The sequence below is a fragment of the Trematomus bernacchii genome, unplaced genomic scaffold, assembly GCF_902827165.1.
Source record: "Trematomus bernacchii unplaced genomic scaffold, fTreBer1.1, whole genome shotgun sequence".
Taxonomy (NCBI): Eukaryota; Metazoa; Chordata; class Actinopteri; order Perciformes; family Nototheniidae; genus Trematomus; species Trematomus bernacchii.
In genome coordinates, this window is record NW_022987973.1 from 16,244,170 (window position 1) to 16,268,117 (window position 23,948).

A 23,948-nucleotide genomic window follows, 5' to 3' on the forward strand; every position below is an offset into this window, starting at 1 on the left:
CAGCTTCAAAATGACTGGGCCTTTTCTTAAACTGATCTCCAGGATGCTTTAGTAGACTTTATTTGTATTTTTCTTTACCAGGTCAATTATTCAACATTTGAATGTGCCCAAGTATATCTGTTGTCAGAATAGTAAGAACATATCTGTAAAGGTAAAACATTACTGAGAGAAGGCTCATCTTACTAGTATGTAAGAAATTACCCTCGTCCACTTCAAGTCAAGTTCAATATATCTGGTTAACTGACTAAATCAAAATCCAGACTTATTTCTATCTTTTACTCAAAACTGTGCAAATGAGACAGTGAACCTCTAAAACTCAAACTAACTATTTGTAGCTGTTGTCTGCAGTAGAACATGAATTATTTACTGTTTTGTGACCAACTGAGAGACTTTAGTGAGGCTTGCACTCAGCCGAGAAAGGTAGCACACAGTTTGTCGTATTAAAACATTAAAACATGAAGGTAACGGCATTACAGCGGCTAATTAGGATACATTATTAATTATCTGAGGGAGTGTAACAGGAACATGATGTGGCAGCGCGTCCCTGAAACACAACATCACATAACTGAAGATGCAGTCGAATCTGATCGGATGTGGCCACTCTGCTCCGCTCTGCTCCGCTCAACACAGGGGAATTGTGGGTAGGAAGCAAGGTGCTTGTAGTGGAGTAGGTTTAACCATCTGAAATCAGAAATGTTGCTTTGTTGTGTTTATTTTTTTCATAGCAGCCTGGCAGGCACCTAATGACTTGAGATGTATTTGAAAGACATTACATCTTAATCCTTCCCCGAATATTTGTAATTAGTTTCAGGGGAAAGAGAGTCAGAAAAAGACTTGGGAGACGACCGGTGGTAAACATGAAGCTTTTCTGTAAAGACATGAAAGCCAAACTAATTTATCTTACCTAAAAGTGTAAACTTGGGTGTAAAAAGAAAACGTCTTGATGTAAAACGTTAAATTATCAATTTCATTTTGAGGATTATGGAATAGAAAAGGTTGCAGTGGAGGAATTCAATCCAAAATGTCATCCAAAACATAACATATGTTACTAATATATACGTTGTAGTTTGTTGTTTCTATAACCTTTGTAAATCTGGGATAAAATGGTCCAAAAATACAATTGGAGAGGAGTGGTGGATGCATCAAAGAACGTTGGAAATATGACTCAAACTAAAAGAGTTTCATCTTTCTCTAACATCATATATTGTTACTTTACACACCCGCAAACACACACACACAAACACTCTGAAAATAGGTCTGTGCATAATTTGGAGGAGAGCTACAGTCAGTGTTGCAGGTAATATTAAACCTGCAGCAGAGCATACAATGAACTTTTAGTGTCGAGCTGCGGCTTAATGAACCTCAACACACACACACACACACACACACACACACACACACACACACACACACACACACACACACACACACACACACACACACACACACACACACACACACACACACACACACACACACACACACACACACACACACACACACACACACACACACACACACACACACACACACACACACACACACACACACACACACCATCACTGCCTTACATTCTATCATTTTCAGTATATTCATTGTTTTCAGTCATTCTATCAGCTGTATGCTATACGTGTGTTACAGTTTGTCTAGTTGTGCTTCGCACGAATCCCTTTTAAGTAATTTTTCCAGCGCTTCACCACGTCCTTAAAGACGGGCGCGTTGTCTATGGACGCCAGCAGCTGCAGCTGGTTGATGTGCGTGGTGTGATAGTCCCAGCGTGCCAGGTTGGGCGCTGTGGCCAACATGAAGTGGCGCAGGTCGTAGATGCTCCCAGACCCCGTGTCAAAGAGCGGCAGCATGGCCTTCAGAGAGTCCATGCCGCGGCTGAACAGCTGCCCCGCCTCCCGGCCCAGCTTCTCCCCCGCGGTCTCAGTCAGGTCGTGGAGGCCCAGCAGCGAGTAGATGAAGCCGTTGAGGACAAAGGAGCTGGGGGTGGTGGGGTACTCTTCATACCAGTCGTATTTGTTCATGAACACAGCTTTGACCCCGTGCTGCGCTGAAGGCACCTTGTAGGGTCCCACCGCCCTGAGGGCAGCGCTGAGGTAGCCCTGCTCCCTGGTGAGGAGGAAGGCCCTCACCAGGGTGGACATGGCCTGGCCCTGAGCCATGGCCGAGTACCAGCCGGGCTCCAGGGGCCGGAAGCCCTCCCCCAGTTTACGGGTGACCATGATGGGCCAGCCCCCCCGTTCGTCCTGGTTGCGCACCAGCCAGTCGCTGGCGGCGAAGAAGGCGGCCATGTGGGCGGTGGTGGAGATGGTGACGTTGTCAACAAAGCCACGCCCGTGGAGGACTAACCGCACCACCCGTCTGGGCATGATCTGAGAACAGAAAGAAGTAATATTATAACTGGAATGAAGATTTGGCAAGAATTAAATCTCTATGATCATGTTTTGTGTCGAATTAACAAAATAAGGAATAACCTATTATTACAAAAATCTACATTTTATCTATATTTACACATTTTTCAATATCTGTTAAAATCATAATGGTATTAGTTTGTTGATACCACCAACTGTTATGTAGATTTAAGATGTGAAACTAATTATTATTACATATCTAGGAACACGTTAAGGGCTCAAGAGGTTAAATAACTGGGTGCATTTGCTGTTTGTTTTCTTGATTAATATATGAATATATTGGTCTATAAAATGTCAGAAAATAGCTACATTGTTCTGTCCAAAACCCAAAAACGTCAGAATAGAAGAAAAAAACAAACAGCATTTCCTCACATTTGAGGATCTGAAACACAAAACATTTACTACTTGTAACTAACATCACTGAATTATTAAGATACAGCAGTTAGTTTGTTATTAAACTAATCATTCACTCTGGGGCAGCTACATGTTTATTAGATCTCATCAGCTGTCCACCCTGAATGTCTGGCAGTCACTCACCTTGGTGGCCTTCACAGCCTTGGTGTTGGACAGCCCGACGCCCTTCCTGAGGTCGGTGAGCAGGTCCCGGGTCAGGGTGCTCCAGGCGGTGCGCGGCCCGACGCCGTACGTGATCTCCCGGTCTTTGAATGCGATGAGCTGTGTGTTGGTCACGTAGTGGATGGTGAACGGCGCGCCCTTCTCCGTGGTCTCCAGGATCACAGACACGCTGCCGTTGGAGACGAACTTGATGTCCAAGCTGAGGATGAAGTCTTTGGGGTTACCCAGCTGGAGGGACACGCCTTCTGAGGACTCTGTGGTGGGGGGAGGTTACATGTTAAGTGCTTAAATTGAAGGTGAAGATGGAACATTTCTTCCAGTGGAATTTGTCTGGAAAAACCTGACTAACCTCATTTGACTGATTTTATAAACTTGAGACGATTACCGGATGACAGTGGACTATTTTTATCAGACTGACTGAAAGCTTTTTACTTTGTATCCATTGATGTTGTGTTTCAATGAAAGCTTGTCTTATCTCCCACGTTCCCCAAACTCAGTCTGTAGTCACATTCTCAAATGATCAATTACAGTCAGAAACATTCTGCGGTCAAAAACCTTCTTTTCTTCTGTCGTTATGTGTGTGTGTGTGTGTCTGTGTGTCAGAGCATTGAACACTAGCAGAGACAAGCTTCTCATGGGGAGTATGGTACGGATGAGTCACTGCGCACAGAGCTTAATTAGGCAAAGGACAGAAAGGAATAAAAAAAAGAAAAAACAGACATGTCGGAAGATGGAAAAAAAGAGTGAAAGAAGAAGTTGATGGACTGTAGAAACTTTCCATTTGCATCTCCACATCTCTTCCACACAAAGCTTCAAGTCAGAAACTCAGGAGAGATTCAGTTTTCACACTGCCACTGCTCCCATACCCATCAACTCAAGTGCCAGCCACTTCAGTTGCTGTTCTGAATGCATGTCAACTCTCTAAACCATAAACAGCTTCTGGAACCATCTCTCCTTTGCCCTTGTTACGTGGTGTGCACAGCAACAAAAAAAAAACGTTTATAATGAAGGTCCCCGAAGGAGTAAAGAGAAAAATGCAGTAGTCAAGAAAAAAGGAGGATAATGGCAGGATGGGTGGCCTCAAGTGCCCTTAACGCCAGCCAAGGAGCGGAGAGAGTGAAAATGAGCCAATACTGAGAAGACAATTGAGAATCAGATCCCACATGACACTGAGCTGAGGAAGCAGAAGCAGACACAAAGACAGTTGATCACGAGGAGAATGGAGGAGAGAGCCAGTCTGGCAGGGGCCTCTGCAAGACTACAGCTCTTTAATGCACTCATAAATCCATTACTTAAGGCAATGCAGAGAGTAAGTGGATTTGTACTCTGGCCCTGTGATTACTCTGGCATCAATAAAGGATGGGCAGGGAATATAGACGAGATTCCACCTCCTCTGCTCTGCTGTTAACAATCAGGCAGCAGGCACAGACGACATGTAGCTGCACATACGTCAGCGTCAAAACAATGCTTGTATACACGAGTGAGCATGACGCAAACATATGTTCAGTGCGTGTTGTGCATGTGCGGAGACCAAAAGAATCCAAGCAACAGTCTTTTATTAATCATTAACATCTTCTAGTAACTACATCACGGCATATAGTGCCTACGAACATTATTAAACCGCTTGGGAAGTCTTCATGTTCCGCTGCAAACAAAAAGTATTTTTTTGTATCAATTAATCAGCAAATCATATTTTGAATGTCTTTTCTTTGTCAATGACAGAGCAAATGCCCATTGTAATATCCCAGAGCCCAGGGTGAATTGCTTGTGTTGTAGCGGCAGCAGTGCAACACTTAAAGGTGACCTATCATGCAAAATGCACTTTGGTACGTCTTTTATACATGAATATGTGTCCCCGGTGTTCCAGGGAACTCACCAAGTGTCAGAAAACACAACCCTCTCTATTTTCCTCCATACCCAAATCTCTAAAAAAGGGGCTGCAACGGATCTGATAAAAACTGATCCAGATTTGAACAGTGTCCTGACGTCAGGACAGTGGCGCTACGGCTATTGGGCCAACTCCACCAATCAGGAGGAGACAGCCACGGCCATTGCCGTTCGAAAGTAGCTGTAGTACATATGCCAGGCCTGTAGATGGTGCTGTTCTCACAGAATCAGCCCTTGCAAAAACAGATCTAAAAAAAGTCAAATTGAGCAAAATGAGGCATGGCTAAAATGCATGATCTGTTTGGTATTTTGAAAAAAAAAAAGTATAACTATGCCTTATATAGGTATGGTCCTACACTATATTATTCAAATATAGCATGATAGGTCCACTTTAAATATGCAGAAATCCTCAAATCATTGGCATATTGGCCTGGAAATAGACAGCAATTTAAAATATAACATATTTAGCAGGCAATTAAAGTGAATGTCCATCAACTAAATTGATATTAGTTTCTGATTCATCACAGAATGTTTGATTGTCTTACAACGTTGTATGAAAGTAGAGTTACTAGTCTTTTTGACACTGATGAGAATCAAAAGACAACTAACTAATTGTATTAGTAGTCCGCGATTCACAGGATTTTTTATTATTGCAAGGGAGTAATGGAAACAGTTTAAATGATTGGCAACATCGTTATTAACCACTCCAGTTGGTTTTTATAAAAGTGTCAAAAAAAGTCTACTTTGTTTCAATGTTATGAGACAATAAAATGAAAACTTCCAGTTGTGGTGAACACTGTTTTCTTAAAAGGCACTGCCTGTGTTGACGGCTGTCACTCAACTGTTTCTCCATACACAGATCACCTCGCTTATTCTGACAGGTTTGAACAAAATGCATTTCCAGGAGGGGATTGAGAAAAGAAAAGGTGCTCAGAGGAGGACACTGTGTGAGAATGTGCAGATGGTAGATGGTAGGTTATTATCAGGGGACACACGATTGATCCACTTGATTTGAGAGGCTGTTCACCACCAGTGCCCTAGATAAAATAAGGAGGAAAAATACCCTAACAGAGAGAAAGAGGAGTGGAGGGAGGAAGATACGGAAAGATAAACTGACAGAAAATGAAGAAAACAGGAAAAGTTTGTAACACAGAGCAGAATAAGGCGTTTAAATGGATAGTGCGTAATATGATTGCAATGTTTAGCAAGCTCAAGAGGGCTGAGGGGGGGGATAAGGGGGTGGAGATGAATAAAGAGAGGTGGAAAAGTGACTGAAATCCGGAGATGGATGACCAAGATGAATGGAGAATGAAGACTGCAGAGGGAAGGCTGAGGAGTGATGATGAAAACATGATGATGTCGAGGAAAGAGATGATGGCAAGTCGAGGCTGTGAGGCACGGTGAGCGAGGAGCAGAGACAGAGAGAAAAGTGTGCGGCGTCGGAATGAAAATAAATTGTCGATGATGATAGGTTGAAAGCGGAGGAATTAGGAGGAGGGGGAAATTACAGGAGAGGCAGCAGCTCAACAAAAGGACCCACACACAAAGAGAGAAAGAATGTCCTGGAAATATCAGCAGGAGAGCAAAGGAGAATAAAGACCTCTCACAGTCAGCACAAGATTCTGACTTCTCCAAATCCAAAAATAACTCTGCAAAATATCTCCGCGCCTTGGTCATTTCGCAGCTGTATGATAATAAACAGTCAGATTTGATTAAGAGTTATACTTAGATCACTAAGACATGTTCAACATAGAAGAACAACATCTGTAAATTGCCTATTGGCTGAACAATTTCAGGAAAATAAGCAATTGCAATTGTCAGACCATTGTTGCAGCTGCATTGAATATATTACAAGAAATATCAAACAACTATTGCTTCTACATACTTGTAAAATATTGCTGTTGCTTTTGAGGTCCTCTGGTCCTTTTCCCCCCTAATATGTCCATTTGAGTAAGAGATTTTGTTGAAATATGACAGATTTAACACATATATTCATATATTTATGAAGATATTTACAAGATGTAAAAAGTCATATGCTTAGTAGATTAACTTGGTTTTTCTCACAACGTTCAGCAGCTATTAGTGTTGCACTTGACTGTCATCTACCTGTAAACTAGTCTGAAATTGACGTGAGGTAAACCACCAGACTATGATGTATAAAAACTCATCACTCTGTTGGTCTGTCTGCAGCATATTTACCAGCAGTAGCCATGGCCCATGATTGTTATTCTTCTTAGCAAAATCACAACATGAACATGAATTGATAACCCTTGAGTAATGAGACAGTCATTAAAGCTGGTGATACAAATGTTCACCATATTAAACTCTAACTCGCTCTTGTGATTTGAAAACTTGCACTCTTTAAAATCTTATCTGGCTCAGTCCATCATACAAACACACACACACAGACAGCAGCCCTGAATACAATTCCGTTTGGGACATAATGAAAAGGACATTATGAGTGAAGAGGGAGACGGTCCATTTTTTCCTTTTTCATTTCATATTTTCCCTCTTTATGGAGCCATTTCTGGACGCATAAGGGAGAAGAAGGCTGCACACAAGGAACCACTATACAGTCTGAGTGCCCTCAGTACGATGTGAGCATAGATACAAAGCCATTGAGGTGGATACATTTAGATATACCTTGGACTTGGGAACATTGCTTCAGACCGTTTTATTACACAGGGCCTATTAGCAAAACGTCTTATCTTGTAAGTACTTCTATTCAAATACTGTTTTTATGTTGCTCTTGTTATATATTTGCAACTGAAAATGGGTCGATGAAACATGTTCACTGTGGACCTATCATGATATATTTTAATAATATAGTGTAGGACCATACCTATATAAGGCATATTTATACTTTTTTTTCCTTCAAAATACCAAACAGATCATGCATTTTAGCCATGCCTCATTTTGCTCAATTTGACATTTTTTAGCTCTGGGCAGATTCTGTGAGAACAGCACCACCTACTGGCCTGGCATATGTACTACAGCATCTCCAGCGCTTTCGAACGGCAATGGCCGTGGCTGTCTCCTCCTGATTGGTGGAGTTGGCCCAATAGAGTGGCGAAGTCCCTCCCCTTCCGGTGGACCTCCATGGGACCTTATTTCGGAAAAGTTATGTATTGAAGTCAATGGAGAGAGAAAGATTATCTTTTGATCCCGTTTGAATTGTGCCACGAATTACACATATGATGTTTGTCAATTTAAAAGATAATTTTGCAAGTCAAAAAAAATAAAATGTGTCGTAAAACTGTGAAGTAACACATTTGTTTGTGTGAACCGCTCAATGAACTACATCTCTGGTCTCACAGAACAACACACGTCACCAAGATGGCCGTCACTACTGTCAACAAACCGATTGGCTACCCTCACACTATCACCACAATGAAACACGTCCTGAAGAATGTCATGCAAAGCTGCCTGCCTGCCTTCCTTTGATTCTCTCTGAACTGCCCGGTCGTTTTAATGTTTAATGTCAACCATTTGTGCAGATAGCATGAAGTAGAGAAGATCGCTAGCGTTAGCGTTAGCATTTCTCCCCCGGGCTTAAATTGTGTATTATAGAATGATCACACCGGTGACAGTACTATTCAAAGGGTTCACGAAATATGACTACTACTCTTACTGTTTAACATTTTGGGTTACTTAATGTTACTTCATGTTAAGGCTAATAAAAATGAAAAGGCTGTAATGCTAACTAACGTGCTAGCTACTAGCTAGGTAGCTAACTTGATCTACACACTCCTCTTTCATCAGACGGGAAGCGAAAGAACAAGCAAGACCCATTGCTGGTATAATAACAACCTGGTACTAAGCACACAGGCATCTTGTTAAAGTTATCTTATCTTAGCCAGCGCCATATAGATAGATTCTATCTATATGGCGCTGATCGTATATATACGGTATTATACGTGTATCGTAGTGTCTCAATTGTGACATCACTTACGCGACTCTGGGATTTGTAGTCTTTCTAGTTTCGTATTTTTCAAAGTCTTATATTTCAACAGTTTTAAGACAAACTGTGACTTTTTTGACATGGAAATGATTTTTTAAGATTGACAAACATCATATGTGTAATTCATGGCACAATTCAAACGGGATCGAAAGATAAGTTTTCTCTCCCCATTGACTTCAATGCATAATTTTTCCGAAATAAGGTCCCATACCCCGGAAGTAAGTGGGAGGGACTTCGCCACTCTATAGCCGTAGCGCCACCGTCCTGACGTCAGGACAGTGTTCAAATCTGGATCAGTTTTTATCAGATCCGTTGCAGCCCCTTTTTTAGAGATTTGGGTATGGAGGAAAATAGAGAGGGTTGTGTTTTCTGACACTTGGTGAGTTCCCTGGAACACCGGGGACACATTCATGTATAAAAGACGTACAAAAGTGCATTTTGCATGATAGGTCCCCTTTAAAATCAAACTTCGAGTTATACTATTTAAATGCAGGTAAATCACATTTGATAATGTTAAAGCTGCCTGCTTCGGGTGACGTGTATCTTTATAACATGTTGTTATTTTCACAGTCAATCTAACATACACTGCTGCCATAAATGCTCACTAGAACACCAACTGTGTCCGAAACAAATGGACTATTTAATCGGTTTGCTAGAAACTGCATTCTCCATCTGTTTTAGGAAATATTTAGCATTTTTTGATGGTGAAAGTAAATATTGAAACACAGTTTTCAAAGATTGACATCTTATGTCCTGTCTGAAACGATCAACTAATTGTTCCCCTGAAGAGACTCGGCACACTGTACGTGTTCCTGAACCACAAAAAGGCACAGGTTAAATATCTGTCATTAAAGCCCATATGGCACAATGGCTTTCAAAGAGCTCTAACAGCCAGAGATTTATTCTGTCCTTTGACCAACAAACACAATTAAGTGTAATTGGCTCCAGCTGATGAATTAATTTCAGCCGCTGATATTCACGCTGGATAAAAGTCTCTTGTGGAAATAATGTCGACGGGAGGTGTTTGTGCCTGTAGGACCAGCGTGAACGCATTTACTGTAGACAGCATTGACAATGTCTGACTAAGTGAACAAAACAGGATGAAATGAGTGATGTTCTTAAATCATCACATTCTCAGAGTTTCTCCTTGTGTGGTGGGTCCACTGTCAACCAGCAGTCTGTGTGTGGGGTAGGGCTGCTCGATTATGGCAAAAATCATAATCTCGATTATTTGGGTCAATAATTGATATCACGATTATTAAAAACTATTACTTTGAAAACATCCATTTATTGAAAAACAAAATGTGAACAGTATGTTTTTAACAGTTGATTACCCTGAACTTTAAGTATAATTCAACTGAAAAACCAATAAAATTAAAAATGTAAAAAAAGAAAATTAAAATAAATAAATAATAATAATAAATAAATAATCGTTTTATTTCGATTATGTTGTTTTCATAATCATTGCAAGCCAAAATCGTAATTGCGATTAAAATACGATTAATTGAGCAGCCCTGGTGTGTGGTGGCGTTTTAATCCTTGTCTACATTTAATAGCCACCTCTGTCGGGGTTGTGGGTTTTGACGCGCCTCTCTTTGTTTTCAAACAAATTTAGCGGAGATCGTTGTTGAATCAGATGAGCTTTATTCATTGGTCCAGACGGCATAGAAACAGGAAACATTTCTTCGCTTCATAGTAAATAAAAGTTATCAGTATCCAAAAAGAACAAAAAGGACACGATCAAAATACTTTACCGCTTCGCCGTCTCATCACAATCAGCTGTGTCCTATTAACCTGCCATATATAGGCATTTAGCCATGCACGTGATACCTGACGCACATTTCATAACAAATGAGTGAGCCTTAAATGAATATCTTTTAAACCATAGTGTGACTCACAAAAATACATGATTAATTAAGAGTTTAATCTTTATATTATTATTAAGCCTAACATTCAGACCATAACAAAATGAAAATGGCTCTAACAGTGTGTATGGTCGCGCTGTAGCTGTGACTCACTGCAGACCATCACCCCCCCTGAGGGTGTAGCTGTATCTCAGGTCTCCTACAGTCACCGTTACCAGGAGATAAGCTCCGCGCCCCGAGGTTGTGCACGCTCATGGAAAGTTTCACATACCTGGAGCACTGAACTGACGCACGGAAGAGGCTCGGGTCTTGTCGTGGACACGGCTGAGGACGCACCCTTTGGGCACGCTCCAGGGGGCGGAGCTGGCCCGGCTGTCTCTGTCCTCGGCCGTATCGTAGACCTCCACGTGGGGGGGGGCGCTCCGTCAGGTTCTTGCTGTAGTGGCTCAAGCCATACTGAGCGATCTGGATGGCGTAGAAGTATCCCTGAGGACCCCACTGTGTGGACAGAGGCACGCCTGTTGGAAAAGACGGAGGTAGAGAAGGATGATGTTGAATAAATATAGACTATTACCTTCCTGTATGCAAGATAATATAGATATTTAATCCTGTGGTTTTCTTTTTCTAATTATTACTTTTCAAAAGTGCAATGCTTTAAATAATGTGATCATCTTGTTAAAAGAAGATATTTATTTTAGGCTCTTTGCAGTCTATTTCAAGCAAATGCTCCTTTTGAGATAGCAGTTGTCATAACAGCTTATTGTGGTGCAGTGGGTGTCACATAGAGGTTATAAGCACGGTCATAACAATAAATCTGGGCTAACAATAAATATTAATATCAAACACACACATTTAAAAACGTTCCAGTTAACGGAACGAGCATATTGAAAAGGTTGAGATCTGGGCTTATTTTATAAATGCAGACACGGAAGACAAAAAAGAAGCAGGAAAAGTTTGTTTTTTTAAACCGAGAGCGCCAGCTAAGGTGAATGATTGGATGGTGTGGTAATATTCAAGCTAATCTACTGCATTTGACCAGAGGCGAGCTTCCCTGTTCACGCAGCCAGAAATAGCTTAGGCAGGAGGATGAGTCTGATTAACAGATAGTTCACTTAAAGACCTTTGACAGTGAGAGCACATGTGCAACCTACACCCTGTCCCTCGGAGAATAACATCATAACACACTCATACTATGGAGGTAATAACGTGCCTGCTCCTCTAAAAATAATAACAACTGCATTTGAGGTGATCACTTATGTTCTCTTTTCCTAATATGACACATTTCACACAAAGATTCAGGCTGTGACAGTGACTGACATAACAGAGCACACTTTGTTTTTATGACGAAAGGAGGGTTTTCAATCTACCTTATGGACAATATAAGAACATTGAGAGAGTTTTAGCTAGTAATGGCTTGTCTAGGGCTTCATATTATATTACATCATTCATTCTTTAAAGAACACAATTAGAAAAAAACGATAAAAACAATGATTAATAAATAATGTAATAAATGTTTGACAGTTGTGAATATGCACACACGTAGAGTTTGTTTCTACATCTGCCTACCAATCTGGGACATCTACCGTTGTTCGTGGCGTTGTTTAAACACTAAGTCCCTTTTCACCCTTTCTGCGAGAGCTTAACCAACACTTCCGTCCACTCCTGATCCCCTCATTCTTATGGACTGCATGTGCATTACTGTGAAGAATTATTTCAGACAGACCAAATTCATTACACAAAACAATCATGGCCTCTAAACTGTAGAGTCACACTGATGAGCAGAAGTCATTCTGAATTTAAACATGTTCCTTTGCAAAGAGCTTAAATGGATAGACCAATCACACAGAATGCCATGTGTTGGTATAGATGTGTTTTGCATTCGAGAACATGCTTTGAATGAATGGTCCAGAATCAGAGGATTTTAAAACAACACAAACTACACAAACATTGACTTATTACTAGCTATTGTTTCTCTTCGTCAGATCTGCCATTTCATTTCCCCTGATGATGTCAATGCAACTCCCCTCGAGGTGAAAGTGCCAGACTTGTCTCCCTGCCTGCCTCGTTACTGCCGTCTCCCAAGACAACTTAAGTCAAATGACTGTCAAAATCTCAACACTGTAATGCCGTGCTACTGAATAACACCCAGTAATCCATGTGGAATTGACTGTTAAGCCTCAACATATGTCATGACTCCAGAGAGCTGACTTTTCTAACAATCTGAAAAACTAGGTCTTCTACCAATTACAGGAGGCTCTAAGCCTACTGAAGTTTCTATAGCAGGAAACTGTTCCACCATCTTATTATTATGCAGGCTTTGTTTTTGTAGGTCAGCAGACTGTAACATCTGCATGAAGGTGAGTAAACATTAAAGGGCATTAAGCAACATGTTTAATATTAAACCAAAATGAATAACGTGACATGAAAGCTTCCATATTTGTGCTGAGAATTAGGAACCAACCTGTTCTTTGCCACTTCCAGTTTCTCTGAAGTATTTTTAAGCAAAACAACTCGCACCATATTTTTGAAAAGCGAAAGTTATACACGAAGCCTAATGGATAGATATGAAGCATAATGCCTGAAAACTGAAGTTTTATTTATTCATTGGTTTGAGATGTTGTCTATTTAAATATATTTGTGATTTGGAGTCATTGTGACCAAGCTGCAACTCCAACAGTATGCCACAGTGTCTTGGTTTGACAGACTATTCATCCAAATCCACCTTAAAGGCCCTGACACACCAAGCAGTCACCAGAGAACTCGCCGACGCCGACTGTTGCGTCGCCGTGTTCTCCTGCGTCTTGGCCATGTGTCGCACTGGAACACACCGCAAAGACTTCAGCCGAGCACGTACGAACTGCGCATGCGTGAGTGGCAATAACTCTCCTTACCAGCAGGCGGCGGTAGTGTGTATTCGTCATTCAGAGGCAACAACCGGAAGACAGAGAAGAAGAACAGACTGCGTGATCTAAACAAACAACAAATAGCGTGTGCGTTCCATTTTCACTCTCGTCCATCAAAAACATGTTTTGTGCGGTACTGGAGCTATCAGCCATTGGAGTGTTGCTTGTGGAAGACATTCTCAAGCAACCGTTTCGCTTCTCATGCACTGCTTCGCTAGCTGAACAGCCAATCAGAGTGATTTATTGGTCCAACTGCCTGTGGCCGACGCACGGCCGATTCAACATGTTGAATCGGCGATGCGTCGGCCAAATAAGGCGTGTCACGGCCGACGGTTCGGCACACACCAAATTGTGTTTGGGCGACAGGGCACGCTTCGTCGTCCGACTAACGAAGACGGCCGATTTCGGCCTGGTGTGTCAGGGCCTTTAGTGTATAGGTGTTTGATGGATCACGCCTCATATATACATTTGCACCAAGAGTGTTAGGGACAGTATGTGTTTTATCAACCAATTAAGTTGAACGAATGTGTTTTAGGGCTCTGAGTGTATGTGTGAAGATAAAGATGGTTCAAGGAAAAGCGAGAGAAACATAAAACGAGACAGAGTTTGATTTAAGAGGGTGTTGTTACAGAGGATTAACTACGTCCACTAATGATAGCGCTCCGGCTGCTGGAGCTTCATTATTTTCAACTTTTGTTCTTTGTCTCATGGAAGCACTGCTGCAAGAAGAGAAAGTAAGATCTCCATTCCTTACCCTCGACTATTAAACTACAAGCTCTACAAGATTTGTGACAAGGAATGACACAGAGTCCTGCTTTTTTATGACTATCTAGGAAAAAACCCTGAGAGCATACTTCTGTATTCTGACTGGTTGTGATTTTAAGGAGGAATGATGTGAAACGCTCTCAATTTAAAGTGGACCTATCATGCTATATTTGAATAATATAGTGTAGGAATATACCTATATCAGGCATATTTATACTTTTTTTTTTTCAAAATACCAAACAGATCATGCATTTTAGCCATGCCTCATTTTGCTCAATTTGACATTTTTTAGCTCTGTTTTTGCAAGGGCAGATTCAGTGAGAACAGCACCATCTACAGGCCTGGCATATGTACTACAGCGTCTCCCAGAGGTGGGGACTCGAGTCACATGACTTGACTCGAGTCAGACTCGAGTCGCATATTTTTGGACTTGAGACTTGCTTGACTAACATTGATAAAAGACTTGACTTGACTTTGACTTGGTATTCATGACTTGAGACTTGACTTAAGCTTGAGACAGATGACTTGAAAGGACTTGTCTGTTTAAAATTAAATATTTGCGTTTGTTTTTGTAGTGAGATATTACGTTTAGTTTTTTCGAAAAATGTGATTGGGTGATTATAGCGCCGTGCGCGCAAACCTGGCAACCCACTAGACGGCAGGACTGTCAGTTAACATGGCAGCGGCTAGCGTTACTCCACAAATAGTGAAGTTTGGATTCAAGGATTATGTTGTCAATGACGCTAATAAGAAGAGAACAGCGGTATGCAGGGTCTGCAGCATAAAGATCAGTGACACGACCACCACAACATCCAACTTCATTCGTCACTACAAAAAACCCCACAGAGAAAGGTGCGTGAATGTGTTGTGTTAGCTAGAAAGCTAACGTTAAGTTTAAGCTACGTTAGACTTGGTTTCAAATCGATTAAGCATTACAAAGAGAAGACAAAACGGTAAATGAACACTAGAACCACCAAGGGATTCATTTGTACTAACCCCGATACTGACGGGCTGTCAGGAGAGGGAGAGAGAGAGAGAGAGGAAAAGAGATGCCTCGTTTATTTCCCCTGTGTTATTATCAGAAGTTACTGTAAACTGTTGAATAATGTAGTTCATCTACTTTTAGTAGTTTGTTTAAATGTTTTAATTATGTTGTTTTTGTTTGTAGTTTGTCATCATTCCTTGATTTATTGTAAAATGAATCTGAACTTTTTGATCTGTTATGATGATAAACTGAAGCCATTTCTAAATTAACCCAATTAAGTGAGTTTTAAATCGTCCTACTTAGTTTATAAGGAAATTATGAAGAGGAACAAATTAAATGATTTGAAAATGATATCTATGTAGGTGCTGACGCTGTTGGCGGTTCTAGTGTTAACAGACATTTAAATTAAATATGTGTAATGGCAAATGCCATATACGATTTTCTTACCTGGAATTCTGCCTTTTTTAACAGACTTTTTGATTGAGTCCTAGCTATATTGTCTGCAGTTCTAGGGTTAATATTAATCTAATATGATTGTCATCGGTCTAAATTAGATTTCAAATGATTAACTGTGTATGTAATGAAGATCATAGTGTGGGTTAAATCCATTTTCATAACCACTGTCTTTTAACTGATTTAAATGGGGAAACTGGGCTTATTCATCAGAATTTCGTATGACTTGACTTGACTTGACTTGACCTGAGCAATGACTTGACTTGACTTGCTTGACTCTCACCACAGTGACTTGGGACTTGCTTGATACTTGTAGGTCAAGACTTGAGACTTGCTCATGACTTGCACATGTAGGACTTACTCCCACCTCTGGCGTCTCCAGCGCTTTCGAACGGCAATGGCCGTGGCTGTCTCCTCCTGATTGGTGGAGTTGGCCCAATAGCCGTAGCGCCACCGTCCTGACGTCAGGAAAGTGTTCAAATCTGGATCAGTTTTTATCAGATCCGTTGCAGCCCCTTTTTTAGAGATTTGGGTATGGAGGAAAATAGAGAGGGTTGTGTTTTCTGACACTTGGTGAGTTCCCTGGAACACCGGGGACACATATTCATGTATAAAAGACGTACCAAAGTGCATTTTGCATGATAGGTCCCCTTTAAAGATTGTTTTGGATCCCAAAAGTATCACAGTTTAAGAGGCACAATGTGTAGGATTTTCTTTAGAATCAATGTATAGTTTAATAGAAAAATAATACCTGTCATTCTTCACTTATGACGCACTAAGAGTGTGTGATGGTGTCTGTATCTGCAGCAACTCTGCTCTGCCTTGATTTCTCTTTTCCTTTCATTTTGTGTGTCTGAGATGTTTTTAGGCGTCAAGCCTTGTAATAAGACCAGGTGTTAGATCTTAAGTATGCATTCAAAGGAAGCTACGAAGAAAAAACTCAAATATAGCGAGGCTAAAAGCCAAGGTTTCAAAACTAGAGTGAATCTGGGCAAGGCTTTTACACACTGGTACCACATTGCAAGTGTTGTTTCTAGAAATCGCAAGGGAGAAATCATACAAATTGTGCCTTTAAATAAGCGATTGACTGCTTAATTTAAGTGTGTGTCAAATGCTTTGACTCCTGACACAAGTTACATCATGTTCTGACAGAATATGGCAGAGGCTAGAGCGATGTAAACCATATTTAATGAATAATCCTGAGGGTTAAATAACTGTTCCATGGGTAACATGGTGTTTTGGGAGTGAAATCCTCCCATGACCTTGTGTAAGCCCTTTGGTAACTTGGGTTGTGACAAGCTAATTAATAAAGTGCTATTTTCACCTATAAAAATATGCAAGTTGAAGAGAGGCGTGTAAGCTTGGGCGTGAGGAGAGCTAAATAGGAAAGAGCCTTGGGCTTAATTAATGAACCTTGTTAAAGTGTGTGAGTGGGCATGCAAGCGTCTAGCCATAGAAGTGTTTCCTCTATATTGTACTAAAAGAAACCGTGTGCAGGAAATGAGAGGGTGAGAATAACTCGGCTCCCCACTGCTCACATTTGGCTGGATTACTGTCTGACCCATTTCCTGCTATATTTACTCCCTACATGTGTTACAGATGGTCTTTTAGTAGGACTGCAGTTCAGAAAAAAAGGAATACATTTATTGAAAATCAGCCAAACTCATTGGAAGTAATCAACTATGTGTTTTATGACCTGCCTTGTAATTTGGTATTCTCTGCATCCATATGAATATCAAAGCCTCTGAAAGCATGACACATATACTTCTTGCAAGTTTTTACTATAAAGGAAACTACTGTGTGTTGTTCTGTTGGTGGGATAAACGGAAAAGCAGATTTGTATCACTAAAAAAAGCCAATGCGGGGAAATTGTGCAATCCATCTCTGCAAAAATACCTATTTACTGCTGGCAAATTGCTCTCAGAGACACTGCCTCGTTACTCATCAGGCTAACCTCAGCAACTGACACTTTGCCAGTGAATATATCACCTTTTATTACATCTCCCAGATCAAACAAAAGCTTGCTTCCTGAGAGGAAATAGGCTAGGGCAAAACAACTAAGATTGTTTTACTTACATGCCATTTGTTAGACGCTTTTATCCAAAGCGTGTCCTTTTCACTGATAACATGTTTGAATCTGTAGGAAACGTTTTGGAGAATTTAAAAAGGACCTCTGTATTTTAAGTTGCCGGTGTTATAGTGTTTCTTTTTACGGTTTGCCATATTTTGTGACAATAAAACACAAATGATGAATATTTATTTTGCAATTGAAGTAAAGTATACAGGGTCATTTGTTCAAGCGAGCTGGGAACAGAATCATATTGATGACAATATGGTTGAACTAATAGCCTTTAAAATGAGATATTGATCCTTCCTGATCATTATTTTAAAAGGAACCTTGACGAGAAAATTACTTTGAGGGTTAGACTCAAAGTGTGAAGTAACAGGGAGAACAAACGTCCAGCAAGATATCTATACAATATCTATTCAAAGAAATGAGTGTCTGAGTAAAGGAAAGACACCGTTTGAACGCACACACATCTTGTTTGGTAGCGGTAAACAAAGACTGATAGCATTTGGTTGGCAGAGATTGAGTATGTGCTTTTGATCTAGCTTGTTTATCAAGCATTGATGGATGATCCCTTAGATTAGCTAGAAACGACCTTTTCAAGTAAATCGTATATTCCACATCGACATATTCAAAGTTGAAAAACCAATAGTTTGGTAGCTTCGGCACCCTAAAAAGGAAAATACTATTTATAAATAGAACCCATTTGTATCTGCAACAAATTAAGTTGTTCTATGATCACGTTCACTTTTTTTTAGATCCTCTTCTTATTTGTCAAAGTGATAGCAATGTCGTCCTATGAGATGGACTGTTGATCTTTGCTACACACACCTGACACTGTTTCTCAAGAAGCATGGATTCAAGAGCAAGAACTCTTTCAGATCTTTAGGCGTTTAGACAGATCGTAGAAGTTTCTTAAAGAATGTGAATATTCAGATGTACAGTGACTCAAACTGTAAGTATGTAAGTGTGAAAATGTAATATCGAAGAAGGGTGTATCACCAAATATCTATATAAAGAAGATAATTATATATAAAAGTCTCACCTTCCACTCCACTTATACACTTGACACGGTCGCGGACCTCCACATTGTATCCCTCAAATGACATGAAGACTCCATCGGGGTGGTAGGGCTCCCGCTGTGCGTAAACCTTTGAGTAGCTGTGCTGGAACTCAAAGCGATCGTAGCCGTCGTACTGCGCCACCTTGCCGTACACCTCAAAGTACTTCTCCATCCAGCTGAAGGGCAGGTAAACGTCTCCGCCCTCTCGTCGGCCTTTGATTGTAGACTCATCATTGATCAGGCAGTCGATCTCTTCATACTTGATCCCCGCGGCAACACCGACAACAGGCGGGGGCTCCGGGGGTTGTGGGGGGTGTTGCTGGCTGCTGATGCTAGCATCCCCCACATTGGGACTTGGAGCCACCACGGCAGCACGGGGCAGGAAGTGAAGCGAGGTGTCACTGGTGCAGCGGTTCCATAGCAACACAGTGATGAGTGTGAAGAGGGCGCAGATAACGATGAGGGTTTTGTAGTTCACCCGAGCAGCCAGGCAGCGCATGGTGACAGCTCGCCTGCATGACACAAACACATGGGATACGTTAGAAGCATGTAGCATTGATTATATGTCGGGCCCATTACCATGCAATCTATAACTCAGCACCGTGAGCTTGAAGACATTTTTTTTTAAAGCCATTTAAACAGTATTGACTCATCATATCCTACTTAATCATTATTATGTGATGGGAAAAAGGTGCAAATGTAAATACAGTGACGTAAAATCCATGAAGAACATCTTATCTGTTGAATCTGCCTTCACCTCACAGATCATATTACTCCTCTACCCCTGACCTGGAGCCATGACTTTACAAGATACTTTTTATTGTGGGAGGATTTGGACTAACACAGTGTGCACAGTGCATAGCTTGTTCTTTCAGCTACAATGGGTCTGAATCTCACAAAGAGTCAAATGTTTAGCAGTGGAAACGGACTCATTAAGACTTCAATACGCCACTTAGTGTCAGTTTTAGTTTTGGTCAGGCTTTGAATAAAATCGTTTTCGAAGAATATGTCCTTTCATCGTGTTATAGCCGGGCCATGTTTGAAGTCTTTGTTATGCACATGCATCCATATACAAATAAATCAGGAGAGATCTAGCTGGGGAATCGTTAATCCCATACTAGACTAGACTAGACTAGACCGATAAGTGTATGAGTGACATAACCACACTGCTCTTTTACTATTAATTTTATTTTCTATATCAGTGAGAGTAGATTCATAATAATAGTGATTATACTAAACAAGGACAGTAGTAATCAATTATAATTCAGAACAACCAAAATAAACATCTAAATTAGCTACATGGAAATTACACTGAGCAACAGCATACAGTGCAAGTGATATCTAGTGATTATTTCGTGGAAAATTACATAAACCCAAGAGAATGCTGCTTGGAGAACATTTCTCAAAATAGATGACAAGTTGTAATTTGTGTCAAAAACACATTTTTGCTCGCTGTTGTTTGGTGAGAAGTCTGTCTAGATGAAAATGAGTCAGAAGCACATGAAGACAGGAAACCAGCGCCACTCAGTGTGGTCCGTCCCACTAAATGGCACGTTTTTAGCCAATTAGAGGCTTAGGACTGTGCATTAGTTGCCAGCATGTGCGCATGTCTCTCATTTGTAAACCAACAAACAACCCTCGTCTGCAATTAGTCTAATCTACTCGTCCTTCATTTTTTACTTCTTGTTTGAAGGCGCTCGGAATTCACTTTTGATCAGAAACTCTTCTATCTGGCAAAAACAATTAGAGACAGACCCTGCTATGTCCAACGGTAATACAAAAACGACCAACAGGCACCACTAAAGCTTGAACTATTACATTGTTTTTAAGTGCTGAGCCCAGGTCCCTTACATCGTCCCAATTACCCTTTCAAAAGGTCTACACTCCAACTTGCAATTAAAATGTATATTGACATTTCCAAACCCGAACATTTTCCTTTACATAAAGGTTACTGTCACAACATGATCGTTTATATTCCGTCTATATCAGATGATATGTTTTGTGCATTTTCAATTTATACCCCTATTCATTTTCACGGAAATGTTCTGGACTCTTTTTAAACTTTAGGTAGAGCATTCAACATTTAATATTGGAGTGTTATGACTTGCTCAGATTGCACAAACTCCGATTTTATTTATAGGTTGTCGATGGCCTAATTGTATATAAATGAAGACTTCTAACAATGCAAAGAGACACGTAACTGGATGACTCAGTCCTGATCCATGTTTTCATGTCCTCTGTGTTTTTGGCATTTTCACCAAGCCAGTTGGAAATCAATACACACACCGAGGTCGCCTCCTCCACACTAATTACAGCTCACTGCTCAAAGAATTCACTATTACACTGACGACACTCCGGTCCTCTGATGAAAGAGGGAGGGGGAGATAAATCATTATTCCCCAAGTTCGTTTCAATATCCCACCTTAAACTAGACACTAGCAAAGGTCAGCTCAATGAATGTGCATTAATTGGAAGATAGAAATGTCCTACAGCTTTGCAGAGTCAAATTATAGTGCTAGCAGCCTCTTGAACAAAGTGAATGTCTCTTACTACATAGGAAAGTTAACTTAAAAACTGCTTCAACAAGTATATGTTGAGGAAGTGCAAGTTGTAGATGAAAAATACCCTCCTGCTATATTAAGTTCTAGGATGTCAACTGGTAAAGCTAAACACTGACTTTTGAGTTTGATTTTGTAGGAATGGGGCTTCGCGTGTCCACCCATATATGCAAAAAGGAAAATTCCCATATGAAAACTAAACCCTTTTCAAAAGACCAAAAATGTAGATCTATCTACTGTTCCAGTAAATGGTGAAAAACAACCTGCATCTCTGATTAATGATTGTCTTACATCGCGGATATTTAGAGAAATGTTGCTGCTGCTTAGTGCAGTGATGAAGGACTGGGCGTACAGGAGCTCTGACAATGCTGGAAACGCGTGGCAGAGGGCCTGGGGACTGCACCCTGGAAGATAAGTAGGACCGTCCCTTGTCAACAAAGCGACTATAAATAATTGGTTCTTTTTATAGTGATTCGTTGCTGCTGTTGAGCTCAGGCTCAAGGTGGATAGACATGGGCTTAAGCACTGCAGTACGGAGAGTATCGTAAAGCCACGCACTGAATACAAGACAAGTTTAAAGCCATGTCCCTTCAAGAATGTATTTACACACAACATTAGGCACATGGGAAGAGGAATGTCATGTCTCCATTGAAAAGGGTTACTCACCTTTTGTTTTTGGTTCAAAATCATATCTTTCTATGCTGGCACAGTCATAGCCTTTCCCCGTTAACCACCTGATTGAAACTAGCTCTAGAGGTTGAAACTTCCACTAAAACTAGAATGTCATTTAAAGAAGAGCAAGAGAAGAGAGACCGTGCAGTAGAGAGAGACTGTTACATTGAAGAACATTGTATTTTTTGGGAAGAATGGAGAAATAAAAATGTATGTATTAATTATTTATGTATTTGGAAGACACTTAAAAATGGGTTATTACGACAAAAACTGAAAAGATAGGGACTGATCATCTCGTAGCCATGTAGCAACGGGACAGTGAACTCGGACCTGAGACCATCTTAAACCTGATTTAAACTAAGCCTGTAAACCGGTGCGGGCTCTAAACCAGGGAGTTGAAAGCAGTCTGAACTTGGCTGATTTATACTTTGTGCTGATCATATTATTTGAATCCCTTTTATATTTAATAGAGTTTATGGGGAAAACATGATATACAGATTAAAGGACAGCAATGAAACCAGACGCTTGTAAAAAAACTGGTATTAACAATACGGAGTCCGAAAAATAATAATATTTATTCGAAAGATTGGTCAAATATGCGCCTGCCCACATTCCTGGTGGACTTGTAACCTGAACGTTTTTGGTACCTTGCCAAGGAAGTTGTTTTTGTTTGGGTTTGTCAGCATGATTACAGACAAACTGAAGGCCTTCTTTTAATGAAACTTGGTGGAATTGTGAAGCACAGGTCAAGAAATAAACCATTACATTTTGGAGCATATCCAAATCAATGGGTGGATACACACATTATTATTCACTTATGGAAATGGACTTGGCGGAGGTTTACGTTATTCGAGTGCCCTTCAAGTTTAGCTTGTGATTAGAGCGACGAAAGATATAATAGTTGCTGCCATCAAGACTTAACAGAGTTGTAAAATCCTTAACTGCATAGGAAAGGTTTTGGCATCTGATAAACCTTTAAAAGCATTAATCGTTTCACCCAACTGGATTCCTGGTCCTTGGAAAGCCAACCCCCCACCAACACAGCCCCCTGCGTTTTAATGCAGCGCTGTTATTGGTCTGAATCCCTCGTTAAGCAGAAGAGCCAACAACCTCCTATTTTATCCAACATATAACATTGTAAAATGTTGTTGTATGTGCTGTTAAATTGGTTGACAAAAACAATGACATTTAACACTATTATTAATGTCCTCTATAATGTGTTTCCACAAATGAGGAAGTTTGGAAATCACATCTGCGAACGCATGAGTTAATTGCGAGACAAACAAGTGGCATTTAGCTAGTTGCTCATACAGTGGCTGCCTTGTCTCTGATGCATTTTGACCCAAATTCATTTACATCTATTGGAGTCTGTTCTCCCCAGAAAAACAACAGCACCGGTTGTTTGTTGAAAGTTTATGATTACTTGTGTTTGGTTTTCCTGACAAGCAACCTTTTCAGTTGTTGAATGAGCTGTAGCACACAGAGGATGTGTGTGTTGTGTTACATGAACACAGAAACTGTTGGGAAGAGGTCAGTGGATAGTGGAGAACACAACGTGTCGAAATGTAATCATACAGTTACCTACCATCACCCACTTTATTTATATTATTTCAGAAAGTAAATCCTTTCCTACCTTAACCACAACCTTTAAGTATGTTTTTTTAGATGATCTATACAGAGATGAAAGATCAGAAAAAGGCTTTGAACCAGACTCATGTATCTTTTTTTTATCTTTAAGGTATGAGGACTTGTTTATGAGATATGGATTTGTGTAA

General features: G+C 40.5%; 1 protein-coding gene across 1 annotated transcript in view; it reads right to left on the reverse strand.

The window, feature by feature from the left end:
* Nucleotides 1-1,511: 1,511 nt before the first annotated feature.
* glceb (glucuronic acid epimerase b) overlaps nucleotides 1,512-23,948 on the reverse strand; it is a 51,555-nt gene continuing 29,118 nt past the window's right edge. Inside the window, 5 exon segments of the mRNA XM_034115993.1 lie at nucleotides 1,512-2,378; nucleotides 2,955-3,247; nucleotides 10,978-11,122; nucleotides 11,124-11,224; nucleotides 18,926-19,455. Coding sequence (XP_033971884.1) covers nucleotides 1,647-2,378; nucleotides 2,955-3,247; nucleotides 10,978-11,122; nucleotides 11,124-11,224; nucleotides 18,926-19,442 — 1,788 coding nt within the window. The 5' untranslated portion in view covers nucleotides 19,443-19,455 and the 3' untranslated portion in view covers nucleotides 1,512-1,646.